The sequence below is a fragment of the Notolepis coatsorum genome (genome assembly GCF_963971535.1).
Source record: "Notolepis coatsorum genome assembly, chromosome: 5".
In the NCBI taxonomy this organism is placed as follows: domain Eukaryota; kingdom Metazoa; phylum Chordata; class Actinopteri; order Aulopiformes; family Paralepididae; genus Notolepis; species Notolepis coatsorum.
This window is the reverse complement of record NC_140169.1, coordinates 97822150-97841285: the sequence shown is the minus strand read 5'-3', so window position 1 is coordinate 97841285 and position 19136 is coordinate 97822150. Positions and strand designations below refer to the sequence as shown.

At 44.3% G+C, this 19136-nt stretch overlaps 1 protein-coding gene across 7 annotated transcripts in view; it reads left to right on the top strand.

Annotated features, from left to right (window-relative positions):
• The window catches only part of afdna (afadin, adherens junction formation factor a), a 244966-nt gene that overhangs the window by 131939 nt on the left and 93891 nt on the right, over nucleotides 1–19136 (top strand). For 5 of the 7 annotated variants that reach the window (XM_084315177.1, XM_084315179.1, XM_084315181.1 and 2 more), the window contains exons 12-16: nucleotides 3254–3333; nucleotides 3549–3610; nucleotides 9502–9707; nucleotides 14134–14154; nucleotides 15616–15761. In XM_084315177.1, coding sequence (XP_084171303.1) covers nucleotides 3254–3333; nucleotides 3549–3610; nucleotides 9502–9707; nucleotides 14134–14154; nucleotides 15616–15761 — 515 coding nt within the window. The remainder of the gene's footprint in view (nucleotides 1–3253; nucleotides 3334–3548; nucleotides 3611–9501; nucleotides 9708–14133; nucleotides 14155–15615; nucleotides 15762–19136) is intronic. The other 2 variants (XM_084315182.1, XM_084315178.1) reach the window with 1 other exon arrangement.

Below are 19136 nucleotides of genomic sequence, written 5' to 3'. Positions count from 1 at the left end.
TTCTACAACAACAACAACGGCGGCGCGGCAGACGTTTAGCTTTTAGCTCCGCAGGATGACTTAAACGAAGCATAATGATTTTACTGCAACAAATGTTATAATAAAACAAAGCCTTTCTATACATGTGTCTGATTGAAAACTTTATTAACAGATTGCAGAATGGGTAAAACTCAGGGCTCTATGAGCAACGGAAGGAACTGAGCTAGTATGAACTAGGGGTGGGAATCACCAGTTTCATCATGATACGATACGATATCGATTCTTTGGACAACGATACGATATTTGCCGATATCACAAAGTCTCTCACGATACAATACGATACGATTAGATTCAGGTGCCTGCGATCGATATGAGATGATATCATATGCCCATTTAACACAATCAGTAACATTTAGATCAACAAAAAAAAGGTAATGAAAATATCATTTGACATTTGTATTTTTGAGCTCTTCCAGACATTTAAAGGAAAATCAATCTATTGTTTTTAATACAAATAGACCTCCTGTTCACTGTAAAGTGCCACGTTTTTATATATTGAGCTTTAAACTTTAAGCTACATTTTTTGGAACTCAAAAGTAACTCACAACCTCCCTCTCCCAAACCGTTCCTACAACAATTTGTTGATGTTGCATGATCATGTATAGGCCTACATTTATTATGTATTATATTGTTTATGTTTAAATAACATTTAAACATCAAACTCCTCTGACCTCATCTGGTCTTTCCAAAGACGCGCGCACACACACACACACACAGAAAGGGAGAATGCTATGCTGTAACATCTACACACACGGAGCTACTGCTGTTGTTCTTGGGCGGATATGAGACTCGCCACAGGATTTTCAAAATAAGTATCGATATGAATCGATCTTATTACATCGCATCGATCCGATTCGATTGTTGATAATTACATCGATGTATCGATCTGGATCGATGTATCGTCCCACCCCTAGTATGAACGCTTGCTACGTTCGGGTAAATAATGTGCTGATGTTATTGAACGTGTAACACTAACTATATAACGTTAATGCCACAAAACGAATGCCTTGTTAATCATAAGTAGTAACTTTGATGCAGTAGCTTGTGTGTGTGTGGGGGGGACTGGGGACGGCGTTGTGCAGGTCGCGAGTGAACTTTTTTTTGTCTTTTGACGCTACACAAATTGATGGATATTTATCGGCTACTGCCATCGGCACATTCGAGCTTATCGGCCGATAGGCCGATTGCAGTCAACAAGGCACTTATCGGCCGATACCGATACCCGACCGATACATCGGTGCACCCCTACTCTGCAGTGCTGTCTGGTCTGCAGTTGACGTACCAGACTGTGATGCAGTTGGTGACGATGCTTTCTATGGCACAACAGTAGAAGTTCACTAGAAGCTGTGGAGGCAGGTGGGCTTTCCACAGTCTTCCCCATGTGAAGCAGAGTGACTAGTTGATATATGAAGCAGAGTGACTGTAGTGATATATGAAGCAGAGTGACTGTAGTGCTATATGAAGCAGAGTGACTAGTGATATATGAAGCAGAGTGACTGTAGTGATATATGAAGCAGAGTGACTGTAGTGATATATGAAGCAGAGTGACTGTAGTGATATATGAAGCAGAGTGACTATAGTGCTATATGAAGCAGAGTGACTGTAGTGCTATATGAAGCAGTGTGACTAGTGCTATATGAAGCAGTGTGACTGTAGTGCTATATGAAGCAGTGACTGTAGTGCTATATGAAGCAGCGTGACTGTAGTGCTATATGAAGCAGTGACTGTAGTGCTATATGAAGCAGTGACTGTAGTGCTATATGAAGCAGCGTGACTGTAGTGCTATATGAAGCAGTGACTGTAGTGCTATATGAAGCAGTGACTGTAGTGCTATATGAAGCAGTGACTGTAGTGCTATATGAAGCAGCGTGACTGTAGTGCTATATGAAGCAGTGACTGTAGTGCTATATGAAGCAGTGACTGTAGTGCTATATGAAGCAGTGACTGTAGTGCTATATGAAGCAGCGTGACTGTAGTGCTATATGAAGCAGTGACTGTAGTGCTATATGAAGCAGAGTGACTAGTGATATATGAAGCAGAGTGACTGTAGTGATATATGAAGCAGAGTGACTAGTGATATATGAAGCAGAGTGACTGTAGTGATATATGAAGCAGTGACTGTAGTGCTATATGAAGCAGCGTGACTGTAGTGCTATATGAAGCAGCGTGACTGTAGTGCTATATGAAGCAGTGACTGTAGTGCTATATGAAGCAGAGTGACTAGTGATATATGAAGCAGAGTGACTGTAGTGATATATGAAGCAGAGTGACTGTAGTGATATATGAAGCAGAGTGACTGTAGTGCTATATGAAGCAGAGTGACTGTAGTGCTATATGAAGCAGAGTGACTGTAGTGATATATGAAGCAGAGTGACTGTAGTGATATATGAAGCAGGGTGACTGTAGTGCTATATGAAGCAGAGTGACTGTAGTGCTATATGAAGCAGTGTGACTAGTGTTATATGAAGCAGGGTGACTGTAGTGCTATATGAAGCAGAGTGACTGTAGTGCTATATGAAGCAGTGTGACTAGTGCTATATGAAGCAGAGCAACTGTAGTGATATATGAAGCAGAGTGACTGTAGTGATATATGAAGCAGAGTGACTGTAGTGATATATGAAGCAGTGTGACTGTAGTGCTATATGAAGCAGAGTGACTGTAGTGCTATATGAAGCAGAGTGACTAGTGCTATATGAAGCAGAGTGACTGTAGTGCTATATGAAGCAGAGTGACTGTAGTGCTATATGAAGCAGAGTGACTGTAGTGATATATGAAGCAGAGTGACTGTAGTGCTATATGAAGCAGTGTGACTGTAGTGATATATGAAGCAGAGTGACTGTAGTGCTATATGAAGCAGAGTGACTGTAGTGATATATGAAGCAGAGTGACTGTAGTGATATATGAAGCAGAGTGACTGTAGTGCTATATGAAGCAGAGTGACTGTAGTGCTATATGAAGCAGAGTGACTGTAGTGATATATGAAGCACGGTGACTAAAAAAGTCCTTGAAATTCAAATCAAACATTCACATTGAATGTTTTGTTCATCCATGACAAGAATTTAATAAAGTATTTCTGGTTTAATCAAATCTGACGAGTCGCTGCCGCTCGCTCCAACTGCTCTTCCTCATTTCTTTGCGTGTGATGCTCTACCTTGCTCTAGCTGGCAAGCAGGCCAGGAAGATGCTTAAAAAAAGTGTGTGTGTGTGTCTGCAGAGCTCAGGGAAGCTGGAGATGGAACGAGCCAATGGCAGTGAGAGAGGAATGGTTAAACCCATGGTCAGAGAACAGGAAAGGTCAGACACGCACTCTCTCTCTCTCTCTCTCTCTCTCTCTCTCTATCTCTCCTCTCTCCTCTCTCTCTCTCTCTTCTCTCTCTCTCTCTCTCTCTCTCTCTCTCTCTCTCTCTCTCTCTCTCTCTCTCTCTCTCTCTCGGTCTCTACCTCTCTATATGTCTCTCTCTACCTCTCTCTCTCACACACTCACACACCAGAGTTGTGTGTCCATGCAGGTCTCAGGAGGGGGCGGGGCCAGAGCTGACACTGCCGGCCAGCATCGAATTCAGAGACAACTGTGAGTAGATTCACATGTTCTATCTGTTCAGTCTTTTTTAGATCTATACTCTACTGGTCACTATCTGTTCTGTCTGTTCTAGTTCTATACTTCTAGTTATCCCCCGTTCTCCCCTCTCCTCCTAACCACCCCCTAATGAAAATAGACAATCCATTATTTGTGTAATAGCAACAGTTAAAGCATTGCTCTATATTCGCATGACAACACACTGAATAGTGCAGAAGTAACATTCACTGTTACATTAGAACATGTGCTAATCCATGGATGGAAAGTATTGATTGGCTAGATGATTGTCCTCTCTGCCTCATCAATATCCACTTGGCCTCATCGTTTTGGACTTGGTTGAACGTAGCTGTGTTTACAACTAGGGATGGGCGTGGGTAATCGATTACTTGAGTGCTCACCGTTGCAACTGAGTGGTTTTTGAGGGTGATCGATTTGTATCTTTTTTTTTATTTGGTTACCACCAAACACGTCTACCAAAATGCTTGTTTGTGCCAGTGAAACAGAGATCTTGTTCTAAATTCCTGTGAGGTGTGAGTTGTTGCAGGAAGACAACATGGTAGCTATGAAGCACGAGAGCGTCCCGTGAAAAAGGGTTTTGCGTTGGAATAAGCGTTATATAAAAGATATAAACATGCGCATTTCCAAATTGCGAGAAACCTGCTGCAGACATACATGTAGTGGAGATCATGTAATTATTATAAATGGTAACTGACTGTTTTGACTGACAATACGCATTAAGCATCAGGTATATTGCTGTGCAGTGTGCACTGTTATGTCCGCGGAGCGAGACGTTGTAGAATCAGTAGCGTGTGTGACTCCGCTCATTAGGGATGATCCGATCACGTGATCCGGATCGGGGCCGATCACATGGTTTTCAGAAGATCGGGATCGGAAAAGAAAAATCTGGAGTAATTTTTTTTTTATTAAAATTACATATAATTTATTTATTGTCTCACAGAGCAGAAGAATTTGCCAAAACAATTGCATTTCCTTTGATTTACACCGTCGCACGACAGTGACGTATGCTGAAAATAGCAGACCTACAAGGTCACAACGTGTCGCTCCCGTGACTCGGAGCAGCTAGACAAAATGTCAGAAGTTTGGAAGCATTTTAAAATTAAAACAAGCCAGTCCAATAGCCAGTTGCAATGTTTGCAAGGCGGACATTCCACATGGAGGAAAGAACAGAGCTGCGTTCAACACGACCAATCTAATACGCCACCTGAGAAACAGCCACAAACAACGAGAGCGAGCAAAGGAATGGGGGAGGCGGCTGGTGCTCTGCCAAACAGCTGTATTGATTGCAATGCCTCGCTTGAATGAAGTTAACGTTCACCTGGATAACGTCAACATTCGCTATGTGAGGATTATCGTCGGTGTTTCAGACCAAAATGGAGCAAATCATTACGTAAGTCGAACACTGAATGTATACTAATTTGCAAACGGATTGAAAGTTTGAATATTTCTCGTATGAAGCACATTCTCAGGGGCTCAGGGTGAATGTAATGTGAGCCGATGCGCTCGAGGGGCTATTGAGGCAACAGAGGGGCTTGTCTCGCTTCGCCAGTTTCTGACAAAAATGCGTCAAATGGGTTACTAATGTGAAAGATCGGATCGGGAAAGATCGGTATTGGCAGATACTCAAAATCACATGATCGGGAGCGGATCGGGAGCAAAAAAATGCCATCGGGACATTATTGCTGCCGTCTAAAAATGTATTTCCCTAAACAATTGCTTGAGCACTACTCAAGTAATTCATGCAAGTAAAACATTACTCGTACCCATCCCTATTTACAACATGCGTCATCTATGGTCGTTACACAAACAACTTGCAAATGCAGCTTGTGTTCTGCCAGTCTATTTATTTTGGTTCTATTCTCCATCTTTCATGTATAGCTGGGTAGATGATTGCATGTTATTGTCTTTCCTCAGACAAAATGATTCTGTGAGAGTAACAGGGTTTGTACCAGAGTACTAGCAGAGACGGGGAACTCTCTAGCTACTTCCCTCACCAACGACCGGGAAAATAAGCAGACAAGGGACTCTACGAAATTAATGGAGTGAGACCTCAAATTGCTTATACCAGTAAAAGTAGAGGAGGCTTATTTGATTGAGCAACTTATTTGCAATATTTAGGGTCTTAGAAACATATTGACATTTTAAACTCTGAATGTCATTCAGCAAATCTTTTTCTAAAGGGATTTCTGTTATATTTTGGGTGCATACTGACATATTTGACCATTTACAAGCAAGGGTAAACTAGTTTCCTCAAATTTAGGAAATATTTTATTTACATTTACAATATTTAACCTGTTAAGCCCTAGCCATATTTTCAGAAAATTCACCTAAAAGACAGTACATACCCAAGTAAATGGAAGATTGCATCCACTTCTACAAGGACCATTAGCATGTTATTGGTATCTAGGGACATATGGACCTCAGGGAATGTATTCCCAGTGTCAGACATATTGTGTCTGTTACTACAGTATGCTTGTGTTTTGTTTCCATCTTTGACTGTGAATAACACCATGCTATCAAAAATGTCAGCACCTTCTTGAGATCAAGTGTACTAAATATCTAAGCAAATTAATAAAGGACAGATGATTTACAGGGGTCTTTTTAGATACAGTACTGAATTTTGACATCTGGACACATTCAATATGAAATATGAATATAGAATATAGAATATCAGGCCTATAAATTACAGAGTTCAATCTGGATTTAGTACCACCAGGCTCCAGGTACAGGGCAGCAAAGACCATGAATGAAATCTACTGTAAGTACAGTTACTTTTGTATAATGTCCATTTTTTACCGGATTGAGACAGATGTTCACAGAAAGGTAAAGAAACATTATATGTTGTATTTTATGGCAATAATGTTGAGGTTTGTTCGACCTGTGAGATATAAACACGAAATTCACATCAATATTTCTAAGAAAGATATATTTGTATGAAATGTATAAGTCCATCGAAAGCCCTGGGTCTCATGGGCGCCTAGGTGGCGCAGTGGGCAAGGCGCTCGCCACCAACACAGGATATGCTGGGTTCGAGCCTAGCTCTCGGCGTTGCTACCAGCTTGGCTGGTCGTTCATACTAATACAATTGGCAGTATTAGGGGGTGGGAAGCTGGTGGGTGGGGATCGGACGTTGTGGACAGCGACTCCTACAGGTCGGTTGGTGCGCCTGCGCAGTAGAATCAGGAAGCAACGGGGGCGGCGTGTCCCTCCCACGCAGACCCTCGCCGCTGAGAGATCGCGCTGTGCAGGTGAAAAGATGCGACGGCTGCCTCCTCGAGTACCGGAGGGGACACATGATGTAAGGCTTCGTCCAGATTGCAGCCGGCTTGTGGGAGGCATGGCCTAACAACGTTCGAGACAGGGGAGGGTAGAATTGGACAATGCGAAATTGGGGACAGGAGAAAAATTGAAAAATGGGGAGAAAAAATAGATAAAAAAAATGAAAGCCCTGGGTCTCCTCTTTCTTAGGACTACAACAATTTCATGGTGGCTTCCTGTCCTCGCGTCTAAATCGTCTGTTTTCCGGTGCAATGCGCAGAGATTTAGCTAATAACACTTAAAATCATTGGTAAACAAATGTAGTGCTGAAAATATACACTTTGACTGCTGTTTTGATAGGTTTGATTTACTCTTGGCCTCATTTTAAAAATAAACGCAACATCACTTAATACGGACTGTATTGATCTATTTGTGACGTGAAATAAATCTTGTGAAATAAAGTACTGGGCCGATCGTTGCTTAAGAGGTTAAGTAGTTGATTGCTGTTGCACAAGTCAGTTTCGCTTATGATGTGAATGATGAGTTTTCAGTGAGGACATCGCCCTCATTTTCTTCCCTCTTCCTATATCCTGCCTCTTTAGTACTAGGGTCTGTACACTATTATCCCAATGTAGGACGGTGTGATGACCAGCAGGGGGCAGACACACCCTCTCTTGTTCTCTTTATGTTGAGTTATGTTATTTACTTATTTTCTGTCTTTTTTCTGTTTTCCATTGGTTTGTTTCTCTATGCCTGTCTCTTCCTGCTGCTCTCTGCTTCTTTGCATGCATACATTTGATTTCTCTCTCTCTTTTCTCTCTCGCTTTCTTCTCCCCCCACCCCCCACCCCCCTCTCAATTCAGTTCAAAGAGGCTTTATTGGCATGACCATATTAAAGTTTAGTATTGCCAAATCACATTGTACAACGTGGTGCAAACAGGAGTACAGTTTTGAACGTATATTGCCCTTAGCTCCAACCATCACCAGGAGTTTAAACCTTTAGCAGCCAAAGGTGACAGGATTCACTAGAGTTCTAAGTACACCAGCCTGCCCCTGGCTTTATCTCTCAGTGATCAGGAGAGAGAGGCCTAGATATTTTTACTTATTTCAAGAAATCTTGCCAAGCCAACGTTGCTGGCAGACAATAATATTGTACTTGTTTCAAGCACATATTGTTTTTATTTCTTATTTTTGTCGGACCATTTTTGCAGTGTGGAGTTCTCTCTCCTGATTGGATAAAGTGGGAATGTATTTTCTGTTTAATAATAATAATATATTTGATTTGTAGGGCGCTTTATAGTTGTGGAGCAAATCTCAAAGCGCTACATTGTAAAAGAACAATAAAACTAGTAAGGAGTAAAAAGAACACTAAAAATAGTAAAAGAGTAAAAAACATTAAAACTGGTAAAAGATCATAAAATGTGTAGAGCTAAAACGAGATAAAAATCAACAAAAGGCTCTATTAAAAAGATGAGTATACCCATATTAAAGCATCCACAGTCTGTGGTGCTCTCAGGTGGTCAGGAGAGTGTTCTGCAGTCTGTGGTGCTCTCAGGTGGTCAGGAGAGTGTTCCACAGTCTGTGGTGCTCTCAGGTGGTCAGGAGAGTGTTCTACAGTCTGTGGTGCTCTCAGGTGGTCAGGAGAGTGTTCTACAGTCTGTGGTGCTCTCAGGTTGTCAGGAGAGTGTTCCACAGTCTGTGGTGCTCTCAGGTGGTCAGGAGAGTGTTCTACAGTCTGTGGTGCTCTCAGGTGGTCAGGAGAGTGTTCTACAGTCTGTGGTGCTCTCAGGTGGTCAGGAGAGTGTTCCACAGTCTGTGGTGCTCTCAGGTGGGCAGGAGAGTGTTCTACAGTCTGTGGTGCTCTCAGGTGGTCAGGAGAGTGTTCTACAGTCTGTGGTGCTCTCAGGTGGTCAGGAGAGTGTTCTACAGTCTGTGGTGCTCTCAGGTTGTCAGGAGAGTGTTCTACAGTCTGTGGTGCTCTCAGGTGGTCAGGAGAGTGTTCTACAGTCTGTGGTGCTCTCAGGTGGTCAGGAGAGTGTTCTACAGTCTGTGGTGCTCTCAGGTGGTCAGGAGAGCGTTCTAAAGACTGTGGTGCTCTCAGGTGGTCAGGAGAGCGTTCTAAAGACTGGGAGCCGATGAGCAGAAAGCCCGACCTCCCATGGTTTACTGCAGAGTGGAGGGACTGGGAGGCGCATGTTACTGATGACCAAACACTATATCAGTGATGGCTGTCGGAATATAGAGCTATTATTAACATGTAGACCACTTATTTTAACAAAGAAACCGCTTTTAACTTTGGAGCAGAATCTTTTCCAGTAAGCTAGCATAACGGGGCTGGTACCTTTTTGGGTTCCCCAAGATTTCTAGTTTCACATGATACCAGATTACCAGTATCTTCATGCTAGCTTAAAAAATTACCCCTTTAAAGACTGCTAATAAAATGGCAGGAAATCGGTAACATAAATGGCCGATACCCATAGTTTAAACCTCGGTCCACTAAAGACTGTCATAGTGCTGTGTGTATGTTTCTGCATTTTGCACATGCAAGTCTGACCTTTTCTTGCCCTCAGTAATTAAAGGTTTCACTGTGTGTGTGCGTGTGCGTGCAGCTGAAGACGCCTTCCTGTCTGCCATCATCAACTACACCAACAGCTCGACGGTCCACTTCAAACTGTCCCCTACCTACGTCCTCTACATGGCCTGTCGCTACATCCTGTCCCCGCAGTACCGCGCTGACATGTCCCCCTCCGAGAGGACACACAGAGTCATCGCCATTGTTAATAAGATGGTGAACATGATGGAGGGAGTCATCCAGGTGAGTGCTCGTTAAGCTCGTTATACGGTGACATTTATAATGGAAGACTTCTTCCCGACGAGGTCCATGTCATGTTGTGGTGAAATAAATAGTTTCTCTACAGCTGCCTCTTGACATTCTTAGCATTCCTGCCTTTCAAACCAAGGGCATTGCTAACTTGGGGCTAGTCTGCTCTCTTGATGCTAGGAGTACCCATTGGTTTTGAGGGGAAATGCTAACATCTTATGTTGTGGCTAACGGAAGTGAAACATTCCTGACGGGTTGAGGGCCCTTTCTCACTCACTCATTCTGTCCATACCGGTCGCGTACCGCCCTCATTCCGGGTCAGAGTGCGAACCCCCCCCCCCTCTCCCCCCTCTAGTTTGTGTACACACTGCAGTCTTGGTTCGCTTCGGGTTCTGTTTACGGTTTGCCCTTTGAGCGTTTACGCTTGCCGTAGGCGATGATGTCACGTTCGAAAATGTAAACAGGAATTTCTTAACACGACTGCGGACTCTGGATGCTGATATAAAATGAACAAATTGCCAGGGCGGCTACGTGGCGTAGTGGGCAAGGCGCTCGCCACGCAATCTGGAGACGCTGGGCTTGCCTGTTCGAGCCCAGCGCTCCACATTTGCTTTCAGGTTAGCTGGTCGTCCGTACTAATACACATTGGCCGTATTAGGGGGTGGGAAACTGATGGGTGGGGATTGGGCGTTGTGGACAGCGACTCCTACAGGTCGGTTGGTGCGCCTGCGCAGTAGAATCAGGAAGTGTCGGGGGCAGCGTGAGCCTCCCACGCGTTACTCCTCGCCACTGAGAGATCGAGCTGCGCAGGTGAAAAGATGCGACTGCTGTTACCTCAAGTACCGGAGGGGACTTGTGCTATGTATGACTTAGTCCACATTGCAGCCGGCTTGTGGGAGGCAAGAAACAGCGTTCGTGACAGGGGAGGGTTGAATTGGATGATACGAAATTAGGATGGGAGAAAATATAGAAAAATGGGAGAAAAAGTGGATAAAAAAAAAATGAACAAATTGCCAATAAATATGAAGTTATATTTGAACCTCTGTTGTCAAGCCTTGTCAATATAACCCACCCCATTTTATCACGAATGGATGGTGTTGTAGAGTCCGCTTTTGAGCGTTTTAACGATAGCGCTAAGCTAACGGCTAAACGCTAGTTAGCTTAGCCTTTACTAGTAACATTGCTGCATCGATTATATGCATTATATTGAATGTCATTGATCTACTGGTCGACCACGGCCCACTGGTTAGGCACCACTGGTCTAATAGAAATAAATGCATTCGAACAAGAAAGTATAGTATACAGCAATGGCTAACGGCTAACGCTAGTTAGCTAGCCTGTTCAGAAGCTAACATTATCCCATCGCTTGTGGCAATTATATTGCATGTCATTGATCTACTGGTCGACCACGGCCGACTGGTTGGGCACCACTGGTCTAATAGAAATAAATGCATTCGAACAATGTATAGACATAGCAATGGCAAACAAAATTGCCAGGCCTAACCGCCCCCACTAGTGCGCACCTGAGACCACCTATTTCACCGGCCCCGGTTCAGCGCCCCCGGGGACGAATCAGCGGGGGGCGGGGACGGGGGACAGCGTTCTCACTCAGACAGACACACCCTTTTCTGATGCGAGCCGGGTCTGATTCGACACAGAGCAGTGAGTGAGAAAGGGCCCTCAGTGTGTGTGTGTGTGTGTGTGTGTGTTTATACATGTGTGTATCTGACATACCTGTCTCCAGGGTACTACGTTGCTACATTTAACTTTCATATATCACTGTTTCTATGGACTTCTATCATTTTCTGTCCGTCTGTCTGACCTTTTCACCATATAAGCAATGCATTGGAACAACAAAATAAACATGCCCCCGGACCCCCCTACAGGGTCGGAGGTTCACCCCCCATAGTCTCTGAAAATCCTGTGGGAAACACTGGAGGGGATTGGTATCTATCTTCTTGTCTGACTCCTATAATGTTGGCGGGTTCAACAACAACAACAAGCTCACAAATCCAGACAGTAGGACTCAGCTTATAGTGACCCTATGACCAGCCAGCACCAACGAAAAGGGAAAAAGGCTACCAACCATTTGCCTGCTTTGAATATACTTATGAGAAATAGGGATATGAATCACAATTGCAATGTTATAGATATGACCACAGCCTTCAGCACATATTGTTAAAGATAGTGGTTTATTTGGTTAAAGTAAGAAAGGTAAGACATTTATTTTCAATTTAGCTCCAAAACATATCTTAACATGGACACACTGACTCACACTCTACTGTGAGAGTTTTATTGATCAGTGTAGCAGCAGTGAGTCTCATTGATCAGTGTAGCAGCAGTGAGTCTCATTGATCAGTGTAGCAGCAGTGAGTCTCATTGATCAGTGTAGCAGCAGTGAGTCTCATTGATCAGTGTAGCAGCAGTGAGTCTCATTGATCAGTGTAGCAACAGTTAGTCTCATTGATCAGTGTAGCAGCAGTGAGTCTCATTGATCAGTGTAGCAGCAGTGAGTCTCATTGATCAGTGTAGCAACAGTGAGTCTCATTGATCAGTGTAGCAGCAGTGAGTCTCATTGATCAGTGTAGCAGCAGTGAGTCTCATTGATCAGTGTAGCAACAGTTAGTCTCATTGATCAGTGTAGCAGCAGTGAGTCTCATTGATCAGTGTAGCAGCAGTGAGTCTCATTGATCAGTGTAGCAACAGTGAGTCTCATTGATCAGTGTAGCAACAGTGAGTCTCATTGATCAGTGTAGCAGCAGTGAGTCTCATTGATTAGTGTAGCAGCAGTGAGTCTCATTGATTAGTGTAGCAGCAGTGAGTCTCATTGATCAGTGTAGCAGCAGTGAGTTTCATTGATCAGTGTAGCAGCAGTGAGTCTCATTGATCAGTGTACATTTAGTCATTTAGCTGAAACGCTTTTATCCAAAGCGACTTACAAGTTCTGTACGACAAGACAGCAAGAAGGGTACAACTCTATCAGCTGAGTAACAATGTTCATCAAAGTGTTGCGTGTTACAGTGTAGGTTAGTTTATTAGGACAAGTGCATGACAGTAAGGTTAGTTAGGGTTAGATTTTTTTTCGACAGCGAAAGATTGGACGGGATTCGGCTGTCCTAACTGGGATGGGTAGTTCACTCCACCATTGTGGGGCAAGGACTGAGAATAGGCGGCTTCTCTTTGATGACCCTCCGGGAGCTTGGATAGGAGTAGGTCTGAGGCGGCCAGAAGATGCAGAGCGTAGGGGTCTTGAGGGTGTGTAGTTAGAGACCATTGACCGGAGCCGGAGGTAGGCGGGAGCGGTTCCATTTGCCGCACGGTATGCTAGGTCGAGGGCCTTGAAGCGGATACGTGCAGCAATGGGGAGCCAGTGCAGGTCCCTAAGAAGTGGGGTGACATGGGCCGACTTCGGTCGGTTTGAGATCAGGCGGGCCGCTGCGTTTTGAATGAGTTGAAGAGGCTTGGTGGCAGTGGCCGGGAGGCCAGCGAGCAGTGCGTTGCAGTAAGTGTAGCAGCAGTGAGTCTCATTGATCAGTGTAGCAGCAGTGCAGATATATTCCATTCTAAGGTTTCACTGAGAGGCTCCTCCTTCTAAGCAATCAGCTGAAGCTCAAAGGAAACTTTGCTGGAATAAGAAACATTTAGTGGCTAGTTGGTGGTTAGTGTTCATGGTTTTTATTGCCAGACTCTGTTGAATGAGGAGCGTGTAGATTCAACCACTAAAAGTGCTCCAGTGACATTTCCTTTGAGCTTCTCTCTCTGTGAAACATTAGAAGGGAATATTTCTGCACTGCTGCTACACTGGTCAATAAATCACACTCACAGTAGACTGTGAGTCAATGTGTCCACATTAACATATGTTTTGGAGCTAAATTCACCGTGTAGCTTTAAACACCACACCTCCTGGTCCATTCAGGTGATGATTTCATATCAAATATGGATCACAGTGCCCTGGAAGTGCTTCATACACACAGTAGTAACGCAATGAAGAAGTACTGCACTGTTTCTACAAACACAGCTAAGCTAGCTAACAACATAAATCAGACCAGGGGACATTATAGAACTGTTTAGTTTGCGTTTAGTCTGTGTGTAGACTGTGTAGTCATTGTTTAGAAATTAGACTGTGTTTAGTCTGTGCTTAGTTTGTGTTTAGACTGTGTAGACTCTATGTAAACTGTGTTTAGACTGTGTTTAGTCTGTGTGTGTAGACTGTGTGTAGACTGTATGTAAATTGTGTGTTTAGTCTTGTGTCCATACCATAGCTGTTGACGTGTATTCTCTTTGTCCTGTGGACATTCCTCTCCTCTCCTCCTCTTCTTCTCTCCTCTTCTCCTTTGCTCCTCTCATCTCTTTCCTCCTTTCCTCTCATCTCGCCTCTTCTCTTTTCCTCTCCCCCTTCCTCTCTCCTCCCTCCATCCAGGAGACTCCAGAAGGGGATCAGGTAGGACAGCACACAGCTGATAGAGACCAGCTACCTCTATAACGCTCTCTCTATACCTCTCTCTATACCTCTCCATAACGCTCTCTCTATACCTCTCTCTATACCTCTCTCTATAACTCTCTCTCTATAACTCTCTTTACCTCCCCTTGTCTATCTACCCCTCTCTCTCTCTGCCTCCCCATATTTCTGTCTCTCTCTTTCTCTCTCTCTCGCTCTAGCCCCCCTCTCTCTCTACCTCTTTGTCTCTCTAGCTCTCTCTTTCTCTCTCTCTACCCCTCTCTCTCTATGTATCTCTCTGCTCTCCATTGCTACTGCTTCTCTTCAATTTTAACAGACAAACCAAAACAACAACACACCTCCATTTAACCCCTCCTTCCACAGCTGGACATCATCAATAAATAATATTAAGCAAACAACAACTCAGAATAACCTCAGTAATTCTCATTCAGCTGCACTGGACCTGCCTGCTACTAAAAAAAAACACAAAAAAAACAATCCCATTAAAACCCTTTTTTTTATTCTGGCATTGTGACACCACTTCCTGCTTCTCCTACTCAACAGTGTGGATGAGAGACAAGTCCTGCCCCTCCTACCCCCCCCCCCTCCTGTGTCCCCGCTTTACATGTTTTGTTCAGATTGTTTAATGATTTAATTGTTCTCCTGTTTGAATGTGTGCGTCCGTCTCGTCTGTCTGTGTATATTAACGTCATGTCAGTTTGTGTGGACGCGTTCGGCTCTGATTTTCTCTCTGGCTGTTCTGAACAAGCGGGTTGTTGTTTTTCATTTCCCCTTCTGTCGTTCTGTGGTGGGGATAGACGAGTGACAGGGGCGGGCTCTCGTGTATCCCTCTCTCTGAGTGACAGGGAGGTTAACCAACCGGCTTACCACTGAGCTCTGAGGCAGCAGCTCTTCTCCTCTGCTTCTCTCTGCCATTGGACAGTTACCAGGTGGATTGATTGGGTCAATTAAAAATGTAAACACTATTTCTCCAGAGTCTGTTTTGATTCGCTGGTATTCCAGAGTCTAACCTACACACCAGCCGTGTGGGAGGGGCTGTCCTTGAGCCAGTGTCTGCTGATTGGCTAAATGGTCTGGGCTAGGAGGGAAAACAAAGGTATGGTCATTCATGTCATGGGGCTGGTACAGAGGGGCGTGTTGATGAGTCAGTGTCTTATTTTACATATTGAGAAGCATTGAAATTAAATTATTTCAAATGATGTGGATGACCACTCCTTCTTTGCCCTTCCTTGGGTTGGGGGGCGTTTGACGGTAGGGCGGCGCTTTGAGAGAGAGGGGGGCTGGGCACGAGTCTATCCCTGAAGTAACTGCTGCTGCTCCTTCTGGCTGCCAATCAAGCGGAAACCTTACCCCTTTTCTCTTAACTCATTATTCCCTATTGGCTGCCACCTATCTAACCCCCTCCCCCCTATGTGTTTCTCTGGCTGTGATTGGTGCTTCTAGAAGCAGAAGAACATAGCGGGGGCTCTGGCATTCTGGATGGCTAATGCCTCCGAGCTGTTGAACTTCATCAAACAGGACAAAGACCTGAGTCGCATCACGCTGGACGCCCAGGACATACTGGCTCACCTTGTACAGCTGGCCTTCAAGTGAGTCAGTGTTAATAAACATATCATGTATATATACAGCATTAATGAACATTATATATCATTAACCCCTTCACTCATTCAGCGCCATAAGCTGTCCCTATCTCTGCCGCTTCAGGCCATCTTAAAATGGTAATTTTCGCTGTGTTTCACGATGTTTGCAGAGCTGTGTGTGTTCTGTATTATAGCTGTGGAGACAATGGTGTGGCTCATTTGACAGACAGTCCAACATGGAAAAAAAGAGTTTGTTTTTCTATACACTGTAGTTTGTAGTTTATTACAAGCTAAACATTGCACATTTCCAAGATAATCCAGTCTTTTTCCATAGATTGCGAGATAAAACGTGCAATAAGCCCAAACCGTTCTGGTTGATCCCCTGAAACCCCAAATACTCCCAAATCAAAGGTATATACCATGTACACATGTACCTTCACAAAATCATCAGGGGGGGGGGGGGGGTCGTTTTAACTCAAAACCGTGATCGTGCTTGTCGAGTATGTTTTACGTCCGGTAAAACACAAAACTGTGATCGTTAGAAAGACATGTTTCAGGTTCGGTAAAATAGACATAGAATATACCTTACCTTAGCCAAAAGGTATTCCAAAAAGAATAATTCTAAGTGATCGCATCGCCATCGCGATTACCAGTGTATATGTACACATTTCGATGGGAAATACGCTTCGGCAACGGAATTTCGAGGCGATCGATGTGAAGCAGGAGGAGGAGCCCTTACCAAAAAAAAGAAAAAGAAAACGTGTATCCACGCCAAGCCATTCCAGTTCAAAGGTAGGCGATACTGCCACCTGCTGATATTCGATCCGCATTGCAATTCCAACGTAGGCAAACGAGCCAGGGATGGCTAGAATGATCCAGATGATGATTTAGAGCGGGGATCAGAGGAAAAATATCAAAGGATCTAAATACGAGTTTACTCGTTATTGGCACTGAATGAGTTAAGCCCGATTGTCCCAGATTTATTTAACGTTGCACAAATGGATCAATACAGTCTGTATTAAGTGCTGTTGTGTTTCTGTTTCAAAATGTAGCCAAGGGTAAAGAAGACCCTAACCCTATCAAAACAGCAGTCAAATTGTATATTTTCAGCACTACATTTCTTTAGCAATGATTTTAAGTGCTATTAGCGGAATATGAGCTCATAAAAATCTCTGCGCATTGCATCGGAATTCGGATTATTTAGACGGGAGAATAGGAAGCACTCATGAAATCGTTGTAGTCCAGAGAAAGAGGGGACCCAGGGCTTTCGATGGACGTCTACATTTCATAAAACTACACTACCTAGCTGACACCAGCTGCAGACAAAAAAAAATGCTTACAAGCTATGACTGGAATGTCGTGTTTATATCTCACAGGTCGAACAAACCTCAACGTTATTGCCATAAAATACAAGATATATTGTTTCTTTACCTTTCTGTGAACGTCTTGGAAAAAAACGCGTCTCAATCTGGTAAAAGATGGCAGAACTGTCAATTATCTGGAAGTAACTATATTTACAGTAGATTTCATTCACGGTCTTTGCTGCCCTCTACCTGGCGCCTGGTGGTACTAAATCTAGATTTAAAACCGGCATTGAATAATAATTGTTACGTTCAATCCTAAAATATGGCTTGTTTAGGCCTTGAACGTAAAGTGGTGGACACAGGGAGACGGACAAATATCCAAAAATAACAATGTTTATTGGCACAACTGCAAAAAGAATGGGGAGCTGGGTGCTCCAGACTCCCTAGTTCAGGATATAATTAAAGTAAAGCACATGGTCCAAAAATAAAGCAACAAAAATGGTCAAGCAGCAAAAGGCAAAAATGGTGGAAAAGGCAGTGTGAGCAGGTGAGGTCTGGAGAGCTGTGACAATGACGAGCTGTGTGAAGTGAGAGAACGAGAACTGGTGCAGCTTCCACTCTGCTCCGTTCTTGTAGGGCGTGGTGCCTCATCACCACACCTGGGTTAATTAGAGAAGCGGCCATTTTAGTGACAAGCAAAACAGAGTGTCAATTAAACCACCCATTAGTGACAACACACTACAACCACAATGTGAATATGCACCACAGACGGTAAGTATCCCTCCACCATGTGAAAGTAATACGTAACACCCCCACACCGAAAATTTATGTTCTTCTCCCAACTATAGCCCAAAGAAACCATCACCAAGAGAATGAACATAAATAAATAAGGGGATACTTACCAACCTTACCTATCAAAAAGAATGCAAAGGCGTTGAGTGTGAGCCCAGGTCAAGAGTCACACTCAACTGCGCATAAAAAAAAAAATAATGTGACTCACGAACTTGGAATTGCCGTGAGTCACTACTATAGAGCGTAATGGGTCGGCCCCTGTCGAACACGACCTTCAACTTAGTCGAATGCTCCCCACTGGAGAACATTCAACAACGTTGTTTAACATAAACAACACTTCCCCGACTCTCGGGCAAACGAGACCTCACCAAAGGTTCCATCGCAGCAATCGGCTCGAAAATCCCACCCCACTCATCCTCTACTGAGGCGTAAGGCCTAGGATTCCATTCCCACACCAACAAATCATCACAAAACAAATGCCTAATTTTCAGGACTCCACCGATACAGACCTGTAAAACAGAGACAAAATGGTGTCACTCAAATTAACATCGACAGGATCCAAAATGGTGTCACTCAAATTAGTACTGTCATGAGCAACAATGGTGTCACAAAAAATAGCACTGTCATGAGCAACAATGGTGTCACACACAGCAACGGCGTCAGGATCCAAAACGGTGTCACTCAAATTAGTACTGTCATGAGCAACAATGGCGTCACAAAAAATAGCACTGTCTGGGCGGCTAAGTGGTGCAGTGGGCAAGGCGCTCGCCACTAATGCAGGAGACGCTGGGTTCGAGCCCAGCTCTCGGCATTGCTACCAGCTTGGCTGGTCGTTCATACTAATACAATTGGCAGTATTAGGGGGTGGGAAGCTGGTGGGTGGGGATCGGACGCTGTGGACAGCGACTCCTACAGGTCGGTTGGTGCGCCTGCGCAGCAGAATCGGGAAGTATCGGGGCAGCGTGAGCCTCCCACGTGCTACTCCTCGCCACTGAGAGATCGCGCTGTGCAGGTGAAACGAGGCGACGGCTGCCTCCTCGAGTACCGGAGGGGACGCGTCTATTCTTATCCTAACGGATCTCTGCTTCCGCGTTCGCGTTCTGCGATCTGATTGGCCACAGACGTACGCTAGTTTTGCCCCCCCCCCCCCCCCCCCCCCCCCGGTATGACGCCAGGCGGGCGTAGAAATTATGCGTGGAGAGCGAGCCTCGCACACACGCACTTTGAAATTAATCATTCCAGCAAAGTAGGCTTCTATTATTCGAATTACTGTTTTAATGGGTATCAC